This window comes from Sphaerodactylus townsendi, linkage group LG06 (genome assembly GCF_021028975.2).
Source record: "Sphaerodactylus townsendi isolate TG3544 linkage group LG06, MPM_Stown_v2.3, whole genome shotgun sequence".
NCBI lineage: Eukaryota > Metazoa > Chordata > Lepidosauria > Squamata > Sphaerodactylidae > Sphaerodactylus > Sphaerodactylus townsendi.
Window position 1 is genome coordinate 43,940,229 of NC_059430.1, and position 18,670 is coordinate 43,958,898.

The following is an 18,670-nucleotide window of genomic DNA, read 5'->3' on the forward strand; positions in this document are numbered from 1 at the left end:
ACTCCACCCAATAGCATAACGTTAACTATGTAATAATATACTGTGGTTATATCATAGGGTTGTCGATGTCCTGGTGAGGCTTAGAGATATTCTGGAATCACAACTTATGTTCAAACAACAGAAAGCAGTTCCCCTGGAGAAAATGGCTGCTTTGGAGAATGGACTCCAGGGACGTAGGTATAGATCTTTTTATGGGGTGGGTTCAGGGGGAAGGGCCATGCCCCCACCCGCCCCTGAAGGCATGGCCACAGCTCCCCAAGCCCTGCCCCTGGCCTCAGTGCTTATAAAAGCAGCTCTCCAAGGCCAGGGACGACAGACTCCCCTGCCCCACCCACCCACCCACCCACCCACCCACCAACAGCTGGGCTCCCAGCCGGCAGCCCCTTCTATCCTCGCCTCCAGGCAGAGGCGTAGCTAGGGAAAATGAGCCCGGTGCAAAATCTGAGTTTTGCACATGCGCCCCCACCCCGCCCCCCCTGGCAGCTGCTGTAATGCTGGAATCCACCCCCAAGCAGCATCATTTTCAATGGTGTTTAAACTAGGGAACCCAGATTCTCCTTTTAAATCCACCTTAAAGGGAGAATCTGGGGTGCCCAATTAAAACAAAATTGGAAGTGATGCTGTTTGGGGGTGGATTATCCCCCACCCTAAAACAGCATCACTTTCAATGTTTAAACTGGGGACGTAGTTCAGAGCCTAGTAGACAGTAACCTTGAGTTAACTGTAGCTGTACATTGACTGCAAGGGCCACAGCAGACCTTTCAGTCCTGAACTTCCCCAGTCAACATATGTGTCATTTCCATGTATAGAACTGGCCTAGACTAAACTAATGAGAGGAAATCCACGCTTTAAATCACGCATTGTGTTTACATTGTTCCCCAGATATCATTTTATAAGAGCCAGCCAGCTTTATTATTCTCCAAGGAGAGGCATCAAGCAGGACTAGGAATAGAACAGAGCACAGCACAGCTAGGACAAAATCTTGGTTGCCACCTCCCACATCTCTTCTTTGTTGATGTATCATTCTTGCTGACAGCATGATCAAACATAGAAACTATTTCTTAGTACTGAAACTGGGGTGGGGGGTGGGATATTTTTGTGCACTTGTACATACCTTTGGCAGGTGAGGCCATAGGTAAGAATGTGGGTGTAACAGCTGCATTGGGTTTTCTATTACTGTGTTTTTAGTTGCACGTCAGCCAGAGAGGATACAAGTGTAAATATAAAGGGGGGGGGCCTACTTACAATATGCTAATGTTATACAGGGCAGGGATATTCTTCCACACATTTTGCTCCTCCTATACTATTAAAAAGACTCATGTGCTTGCTAGGGTCCTCCCCAGCAGAAAAACTGGACGACCTATGACAGGTAGCCTAGCGTGGTTTTAACTCCCTTTTCTGTTTTGTTTTTAGTTTACACTCAAGGGGGAGGGAACTCCTCACACTGGGGTATCCCCCACATAAGTCAATACAATACTGCCCTCAAACTATCTTCTAATCTCACTGCCAACCACGCCCATGTTTACTGAACTTCTGAGATTTATAGATTGTGATTCCTAGGGAAATCTATGGGGAAAATACTGATTGCCCCATTCAATGAAACACTGTCTCCTCTGCATTTGTTATGGTAGCTGAAAGCTTGTTGTCATTCCTGACCTCAATGACATAATAACAATTATCCTTGGATTGAGTTTCTCCCCCAGAAGAACCCAACCATCCCCTTCTACACAGCATCGTGACCATTCAGATCCAAAAATTCTTCCTCTGAGCTTTCCCACTCATTTCTGGTGCTGCAATCCCTCTGAAAATCCCCCTAAGGTAGTAACATATCCCAAGAGATACCTTGCAGGAACTAAGAGCAGATCTGTGGTTCCCACTGTCTAAAAACAATTTTTTTCCACCTTCCTGTTCCTTTTCAAACTACTGACATTAGGAGTTCATGTAGGCAAGGTGGATACTACTGAGCTTGCAGTATTCTGTCACAAGGAAAATACTATATGTTTATTAGTAAAACAAGGGCACACAGAGGGGTTAACAAAATAGGAAATGAAGAAAAATAAAAATACTTCTGTGTTCTGACTAAACACTGATGGTATTTTTGTAAAGCCAGCCCTAACGGTGATTTGCTATGCTAGAAGACAGCATCATCATTGCAGGACTTGAATGACAAGAACAGCATTATCCCTGGATGAGTGATTTCTGACTACTACCCAACATAGCTGTAGGAAATGCTTTTTCCCCAGCAAGGAATTTTCAAGAGCCCAGTTATCCTTTAGGCCTCTTGACCAATCAAACTGAAGATATAGAACCAGACATCTTTGATGCTTTGAAACTATCTCAAGTGGTATACAGACTATGTGACCCTGAAAAGGACATTTATTAAGCTGGTAAGATATATACACTTACCAGCAAACAGAATAGGTGAGAGTCCTGCCCCCCCCCCCCCCTTCCTGGCCATTTCTTGAATGACTCAGCAGCTCTTGGGGAACACATCAGTTCATTTTTGGATTATAGACCCTTTAGGCTCAAAAAGTTACCCATAAAGGAGTTTTGGCCTTCATAGTCTCTATCTTCCAAATGTATTTACTGTAAAAAATATTAACTGTCTTTCTACCTTACAACGTAACAAATATATAAGATACATAAAACTATCTCAGTTAATATCAGTGGAATTAAAACTGTTGGTGCAGTGGCAGGGAAAAAACTAAATAAATGCTGTCAGGTGACAGTCTCACTCCAGTGACCTCCTAAAGATCTAGAGTGAGGGGGCCAGGCACCCATACGGAATAATCTCCCAGATATGTGTGCTTGGCCCCCTCACTAGATCTTTAGGAGGTCACTGGAGACAGTTTTATTCATGACAGCATTTGTTCAGTTTTTCTGCCCGCCAGCAGTTTTAATCTTTTTGTAAATAGCGGTTTTTATGCCACCAAAAAGTTATGTGTAAATGTAGAAACGCTGAGGTTGCCAGATAACCATTTAGTTATGAGTGGTGGCCTGTTTATAGTGAAATTACCTTCACTGTTCACATACTGCAATGGAAACAGAACCTAAAGACTCTCAGCAGGAGGACACAAGGCAGAAACCTCCCAGTTTTATTGAAGCGCTTTCATTTTGCTCAGCACTGAGGGCAGGAAGCAGCAATCAACCAGCTATTCCCCATGAAATCTGGTAGAGGAAAGGAAATATGCATTTTAGACAAGCATTTGCCATCTTGTGGGAGAGCTTCTTTTTCTGGTAAAGTAGGCATACACCCAGACCTGGATGCCCCAAGTTAACCTAATCTCACCAGATCTCAGAAGCAAAACAGGCTCGGCCCAGGCAAGTATTTGGAAGAGAGACCTTCAAGGAATACCATGGTTGTGATGTGGAGGCAGGCAATGGCAAACCATCTCTTGCCTTGAAAACCCCACAAGGAGTCACCATAAATCAGATGCGACTTGGCAGTAAAAAAAAAAAGGCATAGCAAATAATACATCCAGCACTGATGGGTACGATCACCAATTTCATCAGTGCAAATACTTGAAATGAGAAAGGAAAAGCTCACTAGGGCAACAACACCACGGAGACATAAAAAACCAACCAATTGTAGCCTTCTCTTAAATATACATATTTTTTAATTTTTCTCCCAGCTTTAAGGCCAAAAACTAATTTCAGAGTTCCATCTTGTCAGCATATCCAGGAATCAACTCAATGGGCTATATTTCACACACACCCCTCGCCGTTTTATGAACTTAAGAGAAGCAGAAGTCCCTTTAACTTGGGTAGTAGTAGATCAAAAGGATAGACTGCCCAGAAACAGATTATCAAACCCGCTCTCTCCTGCTCCCTAGTGGTGGATAGAAAAAAAGCAACTGGCTGTAGAAGGCATCCACAATACTGTAATGTTTCTGACATCTCTTTCATGCGCACACACAAAATCAGCATTATATCCAGGATGCTGAAATGTGTCTCACTAGCAAAGACGCCAATCAAGCAGAAGAGTTCCTGTTATTGGGCTAGTAACAGAGAGCCAGTCTGATAAATAGTGCTGGACCAGAGCCTCCCAGAATCCAAGGACTCTAAAAGAATGAAGAAATGTCACACTTTCCGTTTCTTCTTTTTCCCACCAGCCACTTTGTTCCTGACGCCCATTGTTCCTTCTGTGTCATCATCATCGGCCTCCTCTCGATAGCGTTTCTTCTTTTCTTCCTGCTGCCGCAATTCCTGTGGTGAAAATAGAACAGCAATTACTTGAGCTTCTCAGCAATGAGAAAAGTCTCACGAAGATAAAGAGGCCTGAAAGCATTAAACACACAATTACCATCACAGGCTTAACAACTACATTTGTAAGCAGATTCAAAAGTAAAAATGCACCAAATATTCACAGGAAATCATTTCCAGCAGAAAAGGGAAACTCTCCCACCCCACCCCTACGTTAACGCTACTTTTCACATCTATTAGCTGTCCCTCTACAATTTCAGCACCATTTAAAAATGGGCAGGCAGGAGCTTCCGTGCCTATATTCCTGAGCAGGACAAAACCTCTGTGTAGTAACATGGCAGCAATGGTCCCAAAAACACAATATTATCCAGCTTGGCCCTGAAAATGAATGAATGCTTTCCTGCCCTCATTCTGAATTGCAAATAATAAGTGCTTTTCACAAATCTGGAAATATTCTGAAAGAGAACCTGGCTCCAGGTTTTAACTCAAACATACCACAAACATTATTTCACAACAAGCAATTACCTGAGTGGTGCCATGAGCATTTTATGAAGAATTTACAGTTTTGGATTCAAGAACATTCCTCCAACCGTCCCAGTTTAGCCAGGGCAACTTTGGGAGAAATTTGCCCCTCTAAATGTTTCACTTTTAAGGAGGCAGCTACATTTCTTCCTGCCCCAAGTCCCACCCACCCTCACAAAGAAACATCCTATTTCCATCTGAAAAGTGTTGGACAATGTGTAATAGATGTGCTTTTTTTAAAAAAAGATACTTCCTCTCACATCCAACTTGGAAAAAAGCAAGAGACTATGATACATGAGGTACATCTTAAATCAGGAATGGCATTACATGGTATTACTTTGCACTAAAAACATTCCTGACATTGTGCAGATTAATGCTCCAAACGCACCCTTAGGCAAAGCAGCTCAGATGGTCTTGCTAAACACTGGCTGCCCTCTCAACATGAAGCACACCCATGGATTGTTGGTTGGGCAGTGACAGCCTGAGAATTACCTACAAGCAGAAAGACCTACCATCCGAGCAAATCTTTGTGCTTCAGCCACTCGCTCAGTCAGCATCATAACTTCATCCTCCTGAGTGGGGAAAGCGGGCAGCTTCTTGCCTATCAAGTGTTCAATGCGCTGGAAGAGCTCCACATCATACCTGTGAGACAACAGCCAAGGTCTCGATCTTATCTCTCGTTTCACTCATGACCAGCTCCCCATAAACTAGTCATGACGCACCCCTTTCCCCTCCATCACAGGATCCTCATGCTGTCACTGTTACGCATCACAACCACACTTTTCCACCCATCTGGGTAATGCACAGAGCTGCTGATCGTGACACACAGCACTACTTACTGTGTGACAAAGGTGATTGATTTGCCAGAGCGCCCAGCACGAGCAGTTCTCCCCACACGATGAATGTAATCCTGAAACAGACCCAGAGCGTCACACAGAACATAAGACAAGGCAAAAGAAAGTTCCAAAAAAGTGGAACCCGAACCAAGATATGCAGGAGGCACTATGAGACATGCTTCATCTTGCTTCATCAGGCTATGCATTTGGTGTATTTCACAGAAGTTGAGGAACTGTGCAGCTGGGCTTAGCTAGGTGACACGTTCACCTGACAACAATATTTCTACATTGAGTACACATAACTGTGACAGCACAACTGTATCCTAGTTGGCACTGATGTAACCAGCTGCTGGTATAGTTATTCTTCTCCCCAGCTGTTTATCATTCAATGAAAGCTCAAAGAAAGTGTACCCATTCCACCATTATGAAAGACCCACAAAATGGAAGCCAAGTATCTTCTATCTTCTCCTGTGAACACCATTAAGACATCCCAAATGTTGAGAGGCAGAGTCTTCAATCAGCAGTTTTCATTTTAACTCACCTTGGAATGGGTAGGAATGTCAAAGTTTATCACTACATCAACATGGGGGATGTCCAGACCTCTGCTAGCAACATCTGTAGCCAGCAGAATAGATCGAGCTTTGGCCTTGAACTTGTTCAGAGATCCTAATCGTTTATTCTGAAGAAGAAGAAGAAGAAACAGTCAGCTGCTTTTTAAAAAATTCTATCCAGGAAATAAATATTTTTGAGATTTACTTTTCATTTATTCCCCATAACTAGAGGGTTTTATTTTTTGATTAAAGGGTTTTTTAAAAATTGACACTGAATATAAAATTGCATTTGTTGTATGATTTTCATTACAGACTTCCAGAAATGTCCTTGCATGAAGACCAGGGCAATACCTGGCTCATCTGCCCATGGAGGGGGATGGCAGTAAAGCCCAGATTCCGAAGCAGGAGGGCAGTCCTCTGAGTGTTGTTACAAGTACTGCAGAATACCATGAAAGAGTTCCCAGCAAGTTCATTCAGAATATAAACCAGATAACTGTCCTAGAGAGGAGAAAGGTGGGAAAGGGAGGTAGGAAAGGGAAAAGAAATAATGCAGATTAGGTGAAGGACAATAAGTTCTTTATACAGTAAAAGTGCTGAAATATGAAACAAAGGAAATAAAGTTACCTTGAACTTGGAAGGGATGAAAATATAATATTGCTGCAGTTTTTCAACTGTCTGGTACTTAGTCGAAACTGCACACTTAACAGGGTCCTTAAGTGCTGCACGCTGGAGTTTTTGCACCTGAACAAAAAATAAACTTTGAATGTAATTGTCAGACACAACTTGCCATTCTCACCTGCCTGGTTTAGATACCCCCTTTTTCTTGTCTTCTTTCTTAACTTGGTCAGAAAGTTAACGCCAGTCTCTCTCGCACCTTTTTAGTCATTGTAGCTGAAAACAGAAATGTCTTCCTGTCTCTGGGAATTACTTTCAGGATCTTATCTACCTGTAAAGACAGAAATAAGAGAAACAAAGTCACAACAAGCTAATAATTACATACACACATATGAACACATGCATGGAATATCATTGTGCAGTACCAAACAGTCTTGAATATGCAACTATGGAATTCCCCTCCTTTTATTTTAATCAAACCACTGTAACAAGTAGCAAAAAACATGCAATATGGTCCACTAAAGCAGCCACACTGGAAGGCTAGAGTACAGCACTAATGTAACCCAGCAAGGCCCTGGAAGAGAACCAGATAGCATTGAGTAAGACTACAAGCCAGGAACGGCACCTAAGATGTTCTTAATGCCTCACTACTGAACAAGACACTACAATACAGAAAGGCACCTTGCTGACATACAACCTGGTAAAAGTGTACTGAAATATATTTAAGACAGATTTTAAACTGCTGCCAAGGAGCAACGAGTATTAAGTCAGCCCTTTAGTACATTGAGTTGTTCATCACAATGTGAATAGAGATCAGTTTCTGCCCCTTTGTGAGAGGACATGTCCAAATTCAGTTTTGGTTAACTTAATCAAGAACACTTTTTCTACCACTTGTTCATGACTATGACTCAGAGAAAACAAGAACTCCCACATAACAAAGGTTGCTAATAAGCTGGCATATGATAACTCTGTGATCATAATAATCTTTGTTGAATTGTTATCAATAAAAACTGTAAACCATTTGTATCATTGCCTTGTGATTCTTTATTCTGTTCAAATTAGTTTGGCAGTCTTCTCCAAAACAGTTTCAAATAATACAACAACAAACAGACTGTTGGTTTAGATAAGCAATTCTTGGTACATTGACTGTTCAAAAAAAAACAACCTGGGAGCTTTTGAAACAGATCTTTTCAACACAGAGATATAACGCTAAAAAGCTTATATGGCCCAACCTGAAAAGTCTATGCACTGATGAAGATTGTTTAGATTGGACCGGCAACCTGTTTGTTGTATTATTCTGAAATGTTTTGGAGAAGACTGCCAAACTACTTGGAATGGAATAAAGAACCACAAGATAGTAATACAAATGTTTTAAAGACTTCATTAATAACAATTCAGCAAACAAAAATGTTTACGACCACAGTGTTATGAAATGCCAGCTTATTAGCAGCCTTTGCTACACAGGAATTCTCACCATTATTATTTATTTGGCTTATATACTGCTCTCCTTATGAACAGGCTCAGAATGGTGAACAACTATAAATATAAAATTGAAACAATCTATAAAACAATTTCTAAAATGGCAGCCCTCTAAATGCAAGGGTTCAGACCACAGGACTGCTTCCACAACCATCAATAATTAACAACCAATCAAAATCGAAACGACACCAAACCGAAAGACACCAAACAAGAAGCAACACAAGCGAACAAAACTTAAAAGCCAAAAACTGAAAAGGGTTGAAAAAGAAAGAGGCCAGCTCAACATGGAAATATGGTGCTGTCCTCAACCCTGCACCTGGTGGAACAGATCTATCTTGCAGACCCTGCAGAACCAAGCTAGATCCTGCAGAGCCCTCATCTCATTTGACAGAACAGTCCACCAGGCCAGAGCCAAGAAAGCGCTGGCCCTGGTTGAGGACAGTCAGGCCATTTTAGGGCCTGGGATCTCCAGGAGGTTGTCATTTCCTGAGCTTAATGCTCTCCGACGGGTATAACGAGAGAGGCAGTCCCACAGATATGCCAGTCCCAGATCATTTAGAGCTTTAAAGGTCAGTACCAGCACTCTGAATGTGATTTGGTGCTTCATCTGAAGCCAGTGCAGCTGACTGAACAAAAGCTGGACATGCAGTCTCAACAGTGGCCCTGTTAAAGACCCGAGCAGTTGCATTTTGAACCAGTTGGAGCTTCCAGAGCAGTCTCAAGGCCAGCCCTGCATAGAGCAAGGAACGGAAGTCTAGTCTGGAGATGACAGTTGTGTTGATCATCATGGCAAGGACAGGGCAGGACCAGCAGGGGACCTGTTGCCTAGCCTGCCACAGATGAAAAAATGCAGTCTGACTAACTGTTTTTGCTTTTTCTCTATTATACTATGTTTCCCCCTTGCTGTATTCATGACCCAGAGAAGTCAGAAGTTTAAATGATGCTGCATTCCCTGTAAATTCATTGACCCTCTTTCTATCCAGCTCACCCATCCCAAATCCCTCCCCCTGTACACTCATATCCACCTCAGAAGGCATCAGGCTCTTCCCTTGAAGAGTTCATTGGCTGAGCCCAAAGTCTGTCCCATCCTTTTAACCAATCCTCATTCTTCTCCCAGTCTGATTTTTCTGGCCCATAAGTGAACTGGCCAGGACCCACCCCCTGAGCCCCTCTGGCTTGGGCAGGAGTGTCCCAGCTCGGTTGTTTACCCACTGGGACTGGAAGAACTTCTTGCCCACCACTGCCTTGGAGAGCTCTGGTGAGGCACACAGCACAGCCCTCTTGCTTTGCCCCTCAGGGAGCTGCTCTGAAGCATCCCACTACCCCCAAAATCTGCCTGGCATCGTTCCAGGGGCCTCATGAGGTTAGAAAGGCTGCATTCCTGGCCTCACCGACCTCTAAGCCCCTGGGATCCAACTTTGTCCAGTCTTCTCCCACTAAATAGGCTGGTGAAGTCCCAGGCTAAAGTCGGCATGAGACAGTAAAATTCCCCAAGAAGTCCCTAAAAAAATTATTCAGACAAACCTGGATTAACAGAACTCACCTCAGTCTCAAAGTCCATGTTGAGGATCCGGTCTGCTTCATCCATAACTAGGTACTTCAGAGCTCTCAAATTGAAGCCTTTCGTGTTCTCAAGGTGGTCAATAAGGCGACCAGGGGTTGCTGCCAGGGGGACATGAGATCAACAAGAGAAGAATATTCCAGTATTCTGCCCAGTTGGATATGTAACTGACAATATAAGTTGGTAACAACAGGCACTATCCATTAAGCGTGGCTGCCATGTGTCCACCTCACATATTTTAGCATACCACTTTTCAAACGATCATTGCTTCCATCTTCAATATAGACATAAGAGTAAGCACTAAGCCAAGGCATTGCAGATTTGAAATTGCAGGGTTACTTGAAAAAAAAAAGCTAGTCAGTGAAAAAAGAAGAGCCTATTCTAAATCAAGAATAGGTTTTAACTCCATGGGGTTATAATGTATTCTTGGTCAACCTATTAGGCATTTTTAAACTAAATGACAAAGAGTCTGAACAATCCCACACAAAATACGTCACTTAGCATGACTGGGCCCTCATTTAGAAGAACAGCAGACAATCAGCAAGATTCTAAACTAGGGAACAGCAACTAGAGGGCTCCAGGCACAAGTGCTGCTAGATGCCCCCAGGATGAAGATGGGAGTGGTGGTATCAGGCTGTGTTCCCACAACTGCCATTCTTTTAGAACTGAAGGGCAAAAGTGACAGCTATTGGCTAGTTTTCCAGCTAGCTGGATTCAAGAAGTATTCAACAGGGAAGGCAGGGAGAGGGAAGTAGTTACCAATGATATGTTTGAAAGGTTTCTATCCAGTCTTTCAGGCCACAAAGTTTCTGAGGTGGCTGGGCAAACAGGTGTCTCTTCTAATGCTTTTCACTGCCTCAATTCAGAAGCAGAAGAATTCAACTGTGCAATACCTTCCAGCTCATATGGATTTTTCAGACCTCACATACTATCATTTGGGGAATCCCATCCACTTACCAATTATTACGTGTGGCTTCTTGGCCAGGGCCAGAGACTGAGCCATCATGTCAATTCCTCCAACGATTACAGCTTGGAAAAGAAAAGCCAAATCAGGTCCTTTGAAAAGGAATCAGCTGACCACCTCTCTCAATACTCTCGACACACCCTGTCCACAATTCCGTTATAGAAAAGATCTAAGACGAGATCAGCCCAGTGGTCTATCTAGACCAACAACTTGTTTCACACAGTGGCCCACCAGTTCCTCCAGAGGTCCAGCAACAGGTCATAGAAGCCTTCCCCTGATATAGCCTCCTGGCACAGGTACAGAGGTTTATTGCCTCTGAATGTGGAGGTTCTCAGCAGTCATCATGGATAGTAGCCACTGACAGACCTATTTTCCATGAATTGTCTGATCCTCTTTTAAATCCATCTATGCCTATGACTGTCACTGTATCCTCTGGAAACAAATTCTACATTTTAATCACTTGCATAATGATGTACTTGCCTTTGGTTTGTTTCGAATCTACTGCCCATCAAAGTTTTTAAAAACTGCACAGCCAAACAAATCTCCAATGGCCAGTCAGAAACTCTGCTAGGAAAAGTTCAACCTGACCCATTCACTTTCTAAAAACACTTGGCGGGCACCAGGATTGTCAGGCACCACAGGTTCCTTATTGAGGACAGCAGTGAAGATCAGAAGAAAATCTCTTAAAAGAATTAGAGAACATTCTTTGGCTTGGGTATATATGAGGAGTTTTACCCCTCATGATCCCTGTCTTCACAGCACCCTTTTACACAATTGCTCCATCTCTTTTCTGAACCTTGTTAACATTGTTTTCTGCTTAACATAAGCAATTTCACAAAGGCCACTTACTGCTCTGGACACCAATGGAAGATCCAAGGGCCTCAAACTGCTCTGAGATCTGAAAAGCAAGTTCCCGGGTGGGTGTAAGTACCAAAGCAAAGAACCGCTGTGGGGTCTCTAGCAGTGCTTGAAGGATAGGCAAAGCAAAAGCCCCTGTTTTTCCAGATCCTGTCTCTGCTAAACCAATGACATCTCGGCCTACAAGGGAAAAAAAACTCTGTCACATTTGGCACTGAAGAAAAGACAATAGATCCATGGATCACATTCCCAAGCACTCGGGGGGAATCTAGCTGCTGCGAACAGAACACCAAAACAGAAAAACACCTGCATGACTTACACATTTAAAAATCCATTCCTCACATAACAATGTGGTATCTGAGAATAATGAGTACAAAGTTTGGCTCTTATAGTATTTCAAATATTTCCTCCAGACTTTTTCCCCATCCTGCTCCACACATCCAATGATGAAGGTAGGGGGTGGATGCAGTGGTGGGATTAAAATAATTCAACAACTGGTTCCAGTGGTGGGATTTAAATAATTTAACAACTGGTTGTTTACAAGCACCATTTTAACAACCACTTCTGCCGAAGTGGTGCAAACCTGCTGAATCCCACCACTGGATGGATTCATTAGATTAGACTATTGCAACTCGCTCTACGAGGGCCTACCCTTGAGGCTGATCCAGAAATTGAAACTGATCCAGCATGCGGCGGCTCGCTTGCTCACGGGCGGTGCCTCTAGAGATCATATCACGCCCGTGTTGCACCGCTTGCACTGGCTCCCAGTTGAATTCCGAATCGTCTTCAAGGTATTGGTGTTAACCTTTAAGGCCTTACGCGGTCTGGGACCCTCGTACCTTAGGGACCGTCTGGCCCCATATGTCCCGCGTCGGTCTCTGCATTTCGGTGAGGCCAATTTACTCAGAGATCCCCGCCCCCTCTATGATCGCGGCTGGCAGCCTCCACGAGGGCCAGGGCTTTTACGGCCCTGGCCCCTGCCTGGTGGAATGCTCTTCCTCCAGCTGTCCGGGCCCTGCGGGACCTGCACAAGTTCCGCAGGGCCTGTAAGACTGAGTTATTCCGCCGGGCTTTTGGGGAGGCTGGCTGCTGATAGGTGCCCGTTAACAACTGAGATCCGCTGTTCCCCTCTTAGAGAAACTAGAGGAGTTATGGGTGAACGCCATCTGTTTTAAATGATTATGGTCTGTAGCGCTGCTTTTTAGCTGATATTAACTTTTAGTATTTTTATCTTATGTATCCACTTGTTTGTATTTATGTTGTAAACCGCCCTGAGCCCTCCGGGGGAGGGCGGTATAAAAGTGGAACAAATAAATAAATAAATAAAGTCACCCCTCCCCTCCTCTGGAGATAGTGAAACTAGCAAAAACTGGCCACTCTTCTATTCCCGTCCAGAGACAATTTCATTTAGGGCTTCCAGAATAAACTTGCTTTTCTGTACGTGTGATATTTTAAAGGAGATCAACTAACTTAATGGTAAACCTATCATTCACTTTAGACAAAAGTCATCTTAAAAGAATTTGGATGCATCAGTTAGGCATGGATAAGTCGTATTGTTTATGTATAAGAGGACAACCTTACACTGAATCAAGAAATATATTGTTTAATAGTGAATACCATTTCATAGGAGAGAATTCTTGCATCCAAGTCTAAAAGCATACTACCTATAACAATCAAGAGGTCAATACTGTTACTCCTAAATTTGAACATATGTTATTAACTTCAAAGACCTGGGCCTTCCAAATACAAATCTGCAAACCACTTCCTGGCAAAGCAAATGGTTCAGAAACAGGCTGTTGTATATTGAACAAATGCTTTTTATATAGTTTAGACAAGATGGATCTTTCCTCAAACAGCGATTAAGAGCAACACACGCTTTACAATATATTAGGAAAAAGGTAGGTTGGCTTATACAGCTCTAATAAGAATGAAACTCTTTCTTCCATAGCAACTGCAGTTGTTTGGGGCAAGAAGACACAAATTGTGATCCTTAAGCAGACAGCATGTCCATGAAATGTTAGAAAGCCTATAGTTGAAATATTCTAATTTTGCTTTTATCTCAATTTCCTCTCCCCCAAATTCTTTCTCTTAAAATCAGCCTCACCTTGAAGTGCAACTGGAATTGCCTCCACTTGGATCTTTGTTGGTGACTTCCATCCCAGCTGATCACACGCCTCACACAACACATCTGTCACTCCCTGTTATTCCAGTGATAGAAATGAAACAGTCCTGAGCCCAGCCTTGACAACCTGGTACAGCCTGCAAAAAACTCTTCCCCACCAACAGCATGCACATCAGGTGCCATTTGGAAACTTGAAACAATGGAAGAAAAAGTACACTAGCTTCATGTTATGTCAAATCAACCACCTTGAGTAGGTTCTGGGGAGGCAGGATACAAATTTCAGAAATAAATGGACAAATAACAACAGGAAATAGTAAAAACCATTTTTAAGAAAGACAGCATGGGGAGTTCCTGGACTTGAATGAAAAAGAACTGGGTTCAAATCCCCACTCAGTCATAAACTGCATTAAGGTTCTTGTGCAAGTCTTACTCTTTCTCACCTTAACTTATATGCTACAACTATTACATGAGAATAATATATGAAAGTCCTACATAGTAGAATATATAGTCCTACATAGCAGAGAAAAGACAGAATAAACATGTGACAGATTTTGAAAAAATCTCTCGGCAGAAAATCATTAGATTTGCATATCTGTCTTTCCTACCTTTATTCTGTCCACAATTATGAAATAATATATAGTTCCAGCATGATACAAAAATCAGATTGGTATTCTTGACATTGTTGCAATCTTAGCTACAAACTGTTTGGATTCAAGAAATGTGTAAAGAACTCAGAAGGGTGACTGCCAAGGAGTTAAAAGCATGTAGTTTACTGAAGTCCACAATTCACAACATCCTGCAAACAGCAGCCAATTACAGCAAACCCAGGAGAGGACAAAAGATGCTGAGCATTCGGTGCACCGGCTTAAATTAATAGCTGTGCTCTCAGCCCAATCAATTACAGCAAATAGGCAGTACACTATAAAACTCCATTAGTTTCTCAGACACAGAAAAAATTTCTTCCCCCCCCCCCACAGAAAAGTTTGATTAATACTTAAAACAGCTCAACGACACAGTGCACAGAACGTTTCTATGATTCTCACAGAGATTTTCCCAATAGAAAAAATAAGCAAGTTAACAGTTGCTAGGGAGTATCCATCCCGACATAAGAAAGCAGGACGGATATGACAAGAGAACCATATAATTGCTAGTTGTACTGTCAAACAACAGTAGCCTGGCATCAATAATTCCTTCTTGATAACCAGGTAGAAACTTGCCTTCAGCAAAAGTTAACAGCGGGCGGGCGGGGAGGAAAGGAAGATTGAACACATGCGATAATGTATACCACATACTATACCACTATAAGTTAAAATGACGAACATCTGATAGGTTCGCTACTAGAAAAACAGGCCAGCAGGACTGAGTGGCTGTTGAGAAAAGGGAAGCCCGGGAGATCGAGGGGCATAACAGACACGCCATTACCAATTCTTTAAACGTTTCCACGGTTTCCTTTGCCGCTTCCTCGTGTTTCACGTCGGCCGCCATGTTCAACTTCCCCTTTGACCCCAAACGCTCGGAGTACCCTGGGATTCGTAGTTCAAGCGCGAACACAAACCACTCACCGCCTCGCCCTAGTAGTCCCCCTAAGAAAACATGCTTCGGCCCGAGGATGCTGGGATTTGTAGTACGGAGGTGGATTGTGGCGCTACTGAAGAAGCAAAGAAAATTGCTAAATGGATTAAAGTCTAGAGGAGGAGGATTGTGCCGGAAGTGTAAAGGAAGGGAGAGGAAATAGTCAGCAATCGCAGCTAGCGGTGTTGGACTGTTAGAAAACAATCAGGGTCATATAACAGTTGTGTTAATGCCAATTAATAACAATGAACAAGCTTTAGAGTTAAGCAGAATTGTTCAGTACTGATGAGCTCTAACGTTTGCTCATTGAGACTGAAAGCCAATCTACAAATCATTTTTAATTGGTTTGAATTTTCTCAGGTCGTGAAAGAAAACAATGAAGAGAAGTTGGAGAAATTTGAAACCTTCTACAAATTAACAAACTTTTGAGACATTTTTGGGAACCCTGTCCCATTTGGATGTTTTGCCAGTTCATGCCTGCTGCCCAACAAACTACAGTTCTCTGCACTCTTATGTGGAAGGAAGCCTCATTGACCGTGGTAGAGCACTCTCAAGTAAACATGCATAGGCTTGAACTTTCAAGATGCTATCTCTGGTCATTTCACTGGTGAAATGTGAATACAGTGATATCCCCACCCTTTCAGGCTAGCCAGTTTAACTTTTTTGTCTGGGTACCAGAACTAAAAGACTGACAGAATCCAACAAAGTCATTCTTGCTGTCACAGCACACATATGTATTAAAATATCACATGTGGAAGGTAGTTTCATTTGCAGTGTACTATTAATGTTGGTGCATGCACTATGAAATATGCAAACTTGAAAGCTTGCATGATGTAATGCCTTTAGTGTTGAATTATAACTGACTGATTGATATATCATGCAAGGAGTTCTGGGCTGGGAGCTACCAAGCTTTTTTTCATTTAAAACAAGTGCTCAGGAGCCCAATTTGGATCTAGATTTGACACAAGAGGGGAAGGATAATCCTTTGGCCTTCTGTCATTGGCCTGACCTGAAACAGCTCTGTGAAGAGGTCCCCATTTGTAGTTCCAGATATGGAACTTCTTAGGCTTCAAGATCAATTTGCTTTGGCATTCCGTTTCCTACAGTAATCAACCAGAATGCTTCTAAAAATCACACAAGCAGAGCATGAAAACAGCAGCACCCCATGCTGCTGCCCTCCAGTAGCTGGTATAAAAGTGTATGTCTTCGAGAAATATTTATTGTTATTATGGATGTATTAAGATAGTTACAGGTGAGTAGTAGCAAAACAGTCTGTAGTACCAAAACAATATTCAAGTCCAGTAGCACCTTAGAGACCAACAACATTTTCCAGAGCATAAGTTTTTCTCTCCATACAGTGGGAAGAGTGATTGTGTTACCAAGAAGGGCCAGTTGGAGTCAAGATGTGGAGGTACAGTGCAAAACATAATCAACTTGACAGAACAAGGTATGCATAGAGGTGGGAAGTCCAGAAACTCAGCATCTGTAAAGAAATAAGAATCCTGTGTCCCTATCCAGCTGTGGAAGGTCCACTGTCCTGAACTTGTAGCTTAATGCATGACTGATCTGTAGCTATTTAACAATAATGTTGCTTAAGTTGGGGCATAGATACAGGAATCACATCACCTCTGCAGTGAAAGATATGCACTGGCTGCCTGTTTGTTTCTGGACACAATTCAAAGTGCAGGTGAGAGCACATTATACATTGTATTATCATTATTTGGACTATGAACCATGAAGTACCTTTTCCTTTACTGCCATTCCACTGGTTAACCTCTTCATCTCAGTCCCTGCTCTTTGTGTCTCTGACTGCAGAGGTAAGGCAAGTGGCAACTAAAGACAGAGCTTTCTTAGTGATGGCACCCCACATTTGGAATGCCCACCTCCTTGAAGCTCACTTGATACTCTATTGACATTTAGGCATTGTTCCAAAATGTTTCCTTTTACCCAGGCTTTTAGCAAGTTTATCTTATCCTTGGTTAGCGTAGTGATGGTGGTTGTTGTGGTTGTTGTTAAATACTTGATGCCAGAAAGGGAGGCGAGCAGAAGCTGTGTAGGTACGTGACAGAAAAACACTGGAACTACTGCTTTGAGAAATCCCACAAAGTATATTTTTTCAACCATACTATTTGGTTATGCAAAATATGAAACTGGGGCTAATATTGAACAATAACTAGCTCCGTTACTCCAAATTCAGTTTGGAGTAGTCGTTTGTTTCCATAGTCGCTCAGTCTAAGTTTGAAAACAAATCGGTTACTCCAAACTGGTAACTTCATTGCTGTATTCTTCAAACTATACTGGCTCTGTTACGGCTGCTGTGAACTGGAACATGGTCAATCTGTCGACAGAGATGCTGACACAAAATTAGGTGATATTAATTTATTTAATTTGTACTTTTTATTGCATCACAGTCATCTTTGGAAATTGCTTCTTGTATTCATCCTTGAAACCTGAAAAAAAATCCTGGCCACATATGCACAAAAACAAAGCAGAAATAATGGAAAGTCTGTGTATAAGCAACATTCCATCAGGGCTGACAAACTCAGGTTGGGGTCTAGAGATCTGCAGAAGAGATCTCTACTAACATCAGTCCCCCTGAAGACAATGCCAGCTTTGGAGCGGAGAACGCTATGGTATGTATCCTACTGAGGTACCTCCTTTCCCCAAGCCCTCTCCACTCGGAGTTGACAACTCTGTCCCACACCCACAAATTCTGCAAACCCCAATGTCATTAAATCTATTGTTTTGTCACTCGCTACTTATGATTCTAAAGTTCCTCTTTTCACCAGAGATTAGCCATACCTAATAGCATAAAATACATACAGTAATCTCTGGATTTATAGCATTAATGGCAGTAATGTACAGCCTCACTACAGTGAGATGTTTGGGCTGAACCACTTCAGAGATTGTATTGGGGGCTTATATGATTGAATATGCAGAAATAATGGATTCAGTCATAATGGATTCAATCATATGTTGGGAATGTTCTTGGTACAAGGAAAACTAGCATGTTTGGGACAAGGATAGGCTAAATTTGTATAAGTTGCCTCATGAGATCTGGATCATTGTAAAACTGCACAAAAGCAAGAAAATGGTTCTCATGTCTCCCAGAAATGATGATTGTAAGAATTCCTAAGAAAGACAATGTGTTATAGTGTCTAAAAGTGGTAGATTATACTCTGGAGAAGCGGGTTCAATTTCCTACTATTCCACATGAAGCTTGCTGGGTGATCTTGGACCAATCATAGTTCTTGCAGAACTCTCTCAGCCCCAGGGGAGGCAGGCAATGGTAAAATAACTGTAAACATCTCTTGACTTCAGAGGTGTACAGGGGCCAAATGGCACCCGGAGGCAAAGCCCTCTCCGGGTGCCCCCTCGGTGGAGCAC

General features: G+C 42.5%; 1 protein-coding gene across 2 annotated transcripts; it reads right to left on the bottom strand.

The window, feature by feature from the left end:
* Positions 1–3,599: 3,599 nt before the first annotated feature.
* DDX47 (DEAD-box helicase 47) lies at positions 3,600–15,329 on the bottom strand. Of its 2 annotated transcripts, none has more exons than XM_048502091.1 (12): positions 15,134–15,329; positions 13,694–13,787; positions 11,581–11,769; positions 10,725–10,796; positions 9,750–9,868; positions 6,987–7,058; positions 6,737–6,853; positions 6,464–6,610; positions 6,103–6,240; positions 5,565–5,635; positions 5,238–5,367; positions 3,600–4,206 (listed from the first exon to the last, which is right to left on the bottom strand). In XM_048502091.1, the coding sequence occupies exons 1-12, from the start codon at positions 15,194–15,196 to the stop codon at positions 4,081–4,083; spliced, it is 1,338 nt and encodes a 445-aa protein (XP_048358048.1). In that variant the 5' UTR covers positions 15,197–15,329; the 3' UTR covers positions 3,600–4,080. The 2 variants fall into 2 exon arrangements, with proteins under 2 accessions (XP_048358048.1, XP_048358047.1); XM_048502090.1 differs by having other exon boundaries at positions 11,581–11,629; positions 15,134–15,286.
* Positions 15,330–18,670: the final 3,341 nt, after the last annotated feature.

Coding starts and splice junctions, on each gene's coding strand:
- DDX47 (XM_048502091.1), bottom strand. CDS start 15,196: ATGGCGGCCGACGTGAAACACGAGGAAGCGGCAAAGGAAACCGTGGAA. Junction 7,059..9,749: donor ACATGGACTTTGAGACTGAG/GTGAGTTCTGTT, acceptor CTGTCTTTACAG/GTAGATAAGATCCTGAAAGT. Junction 5,636..6,102: donor ACATTCCTACCCATTCCAAG/GTGAGTTAAAAT, acceptor GGTCTGTTTCAG/GATTACATTCATCGTGTGGG.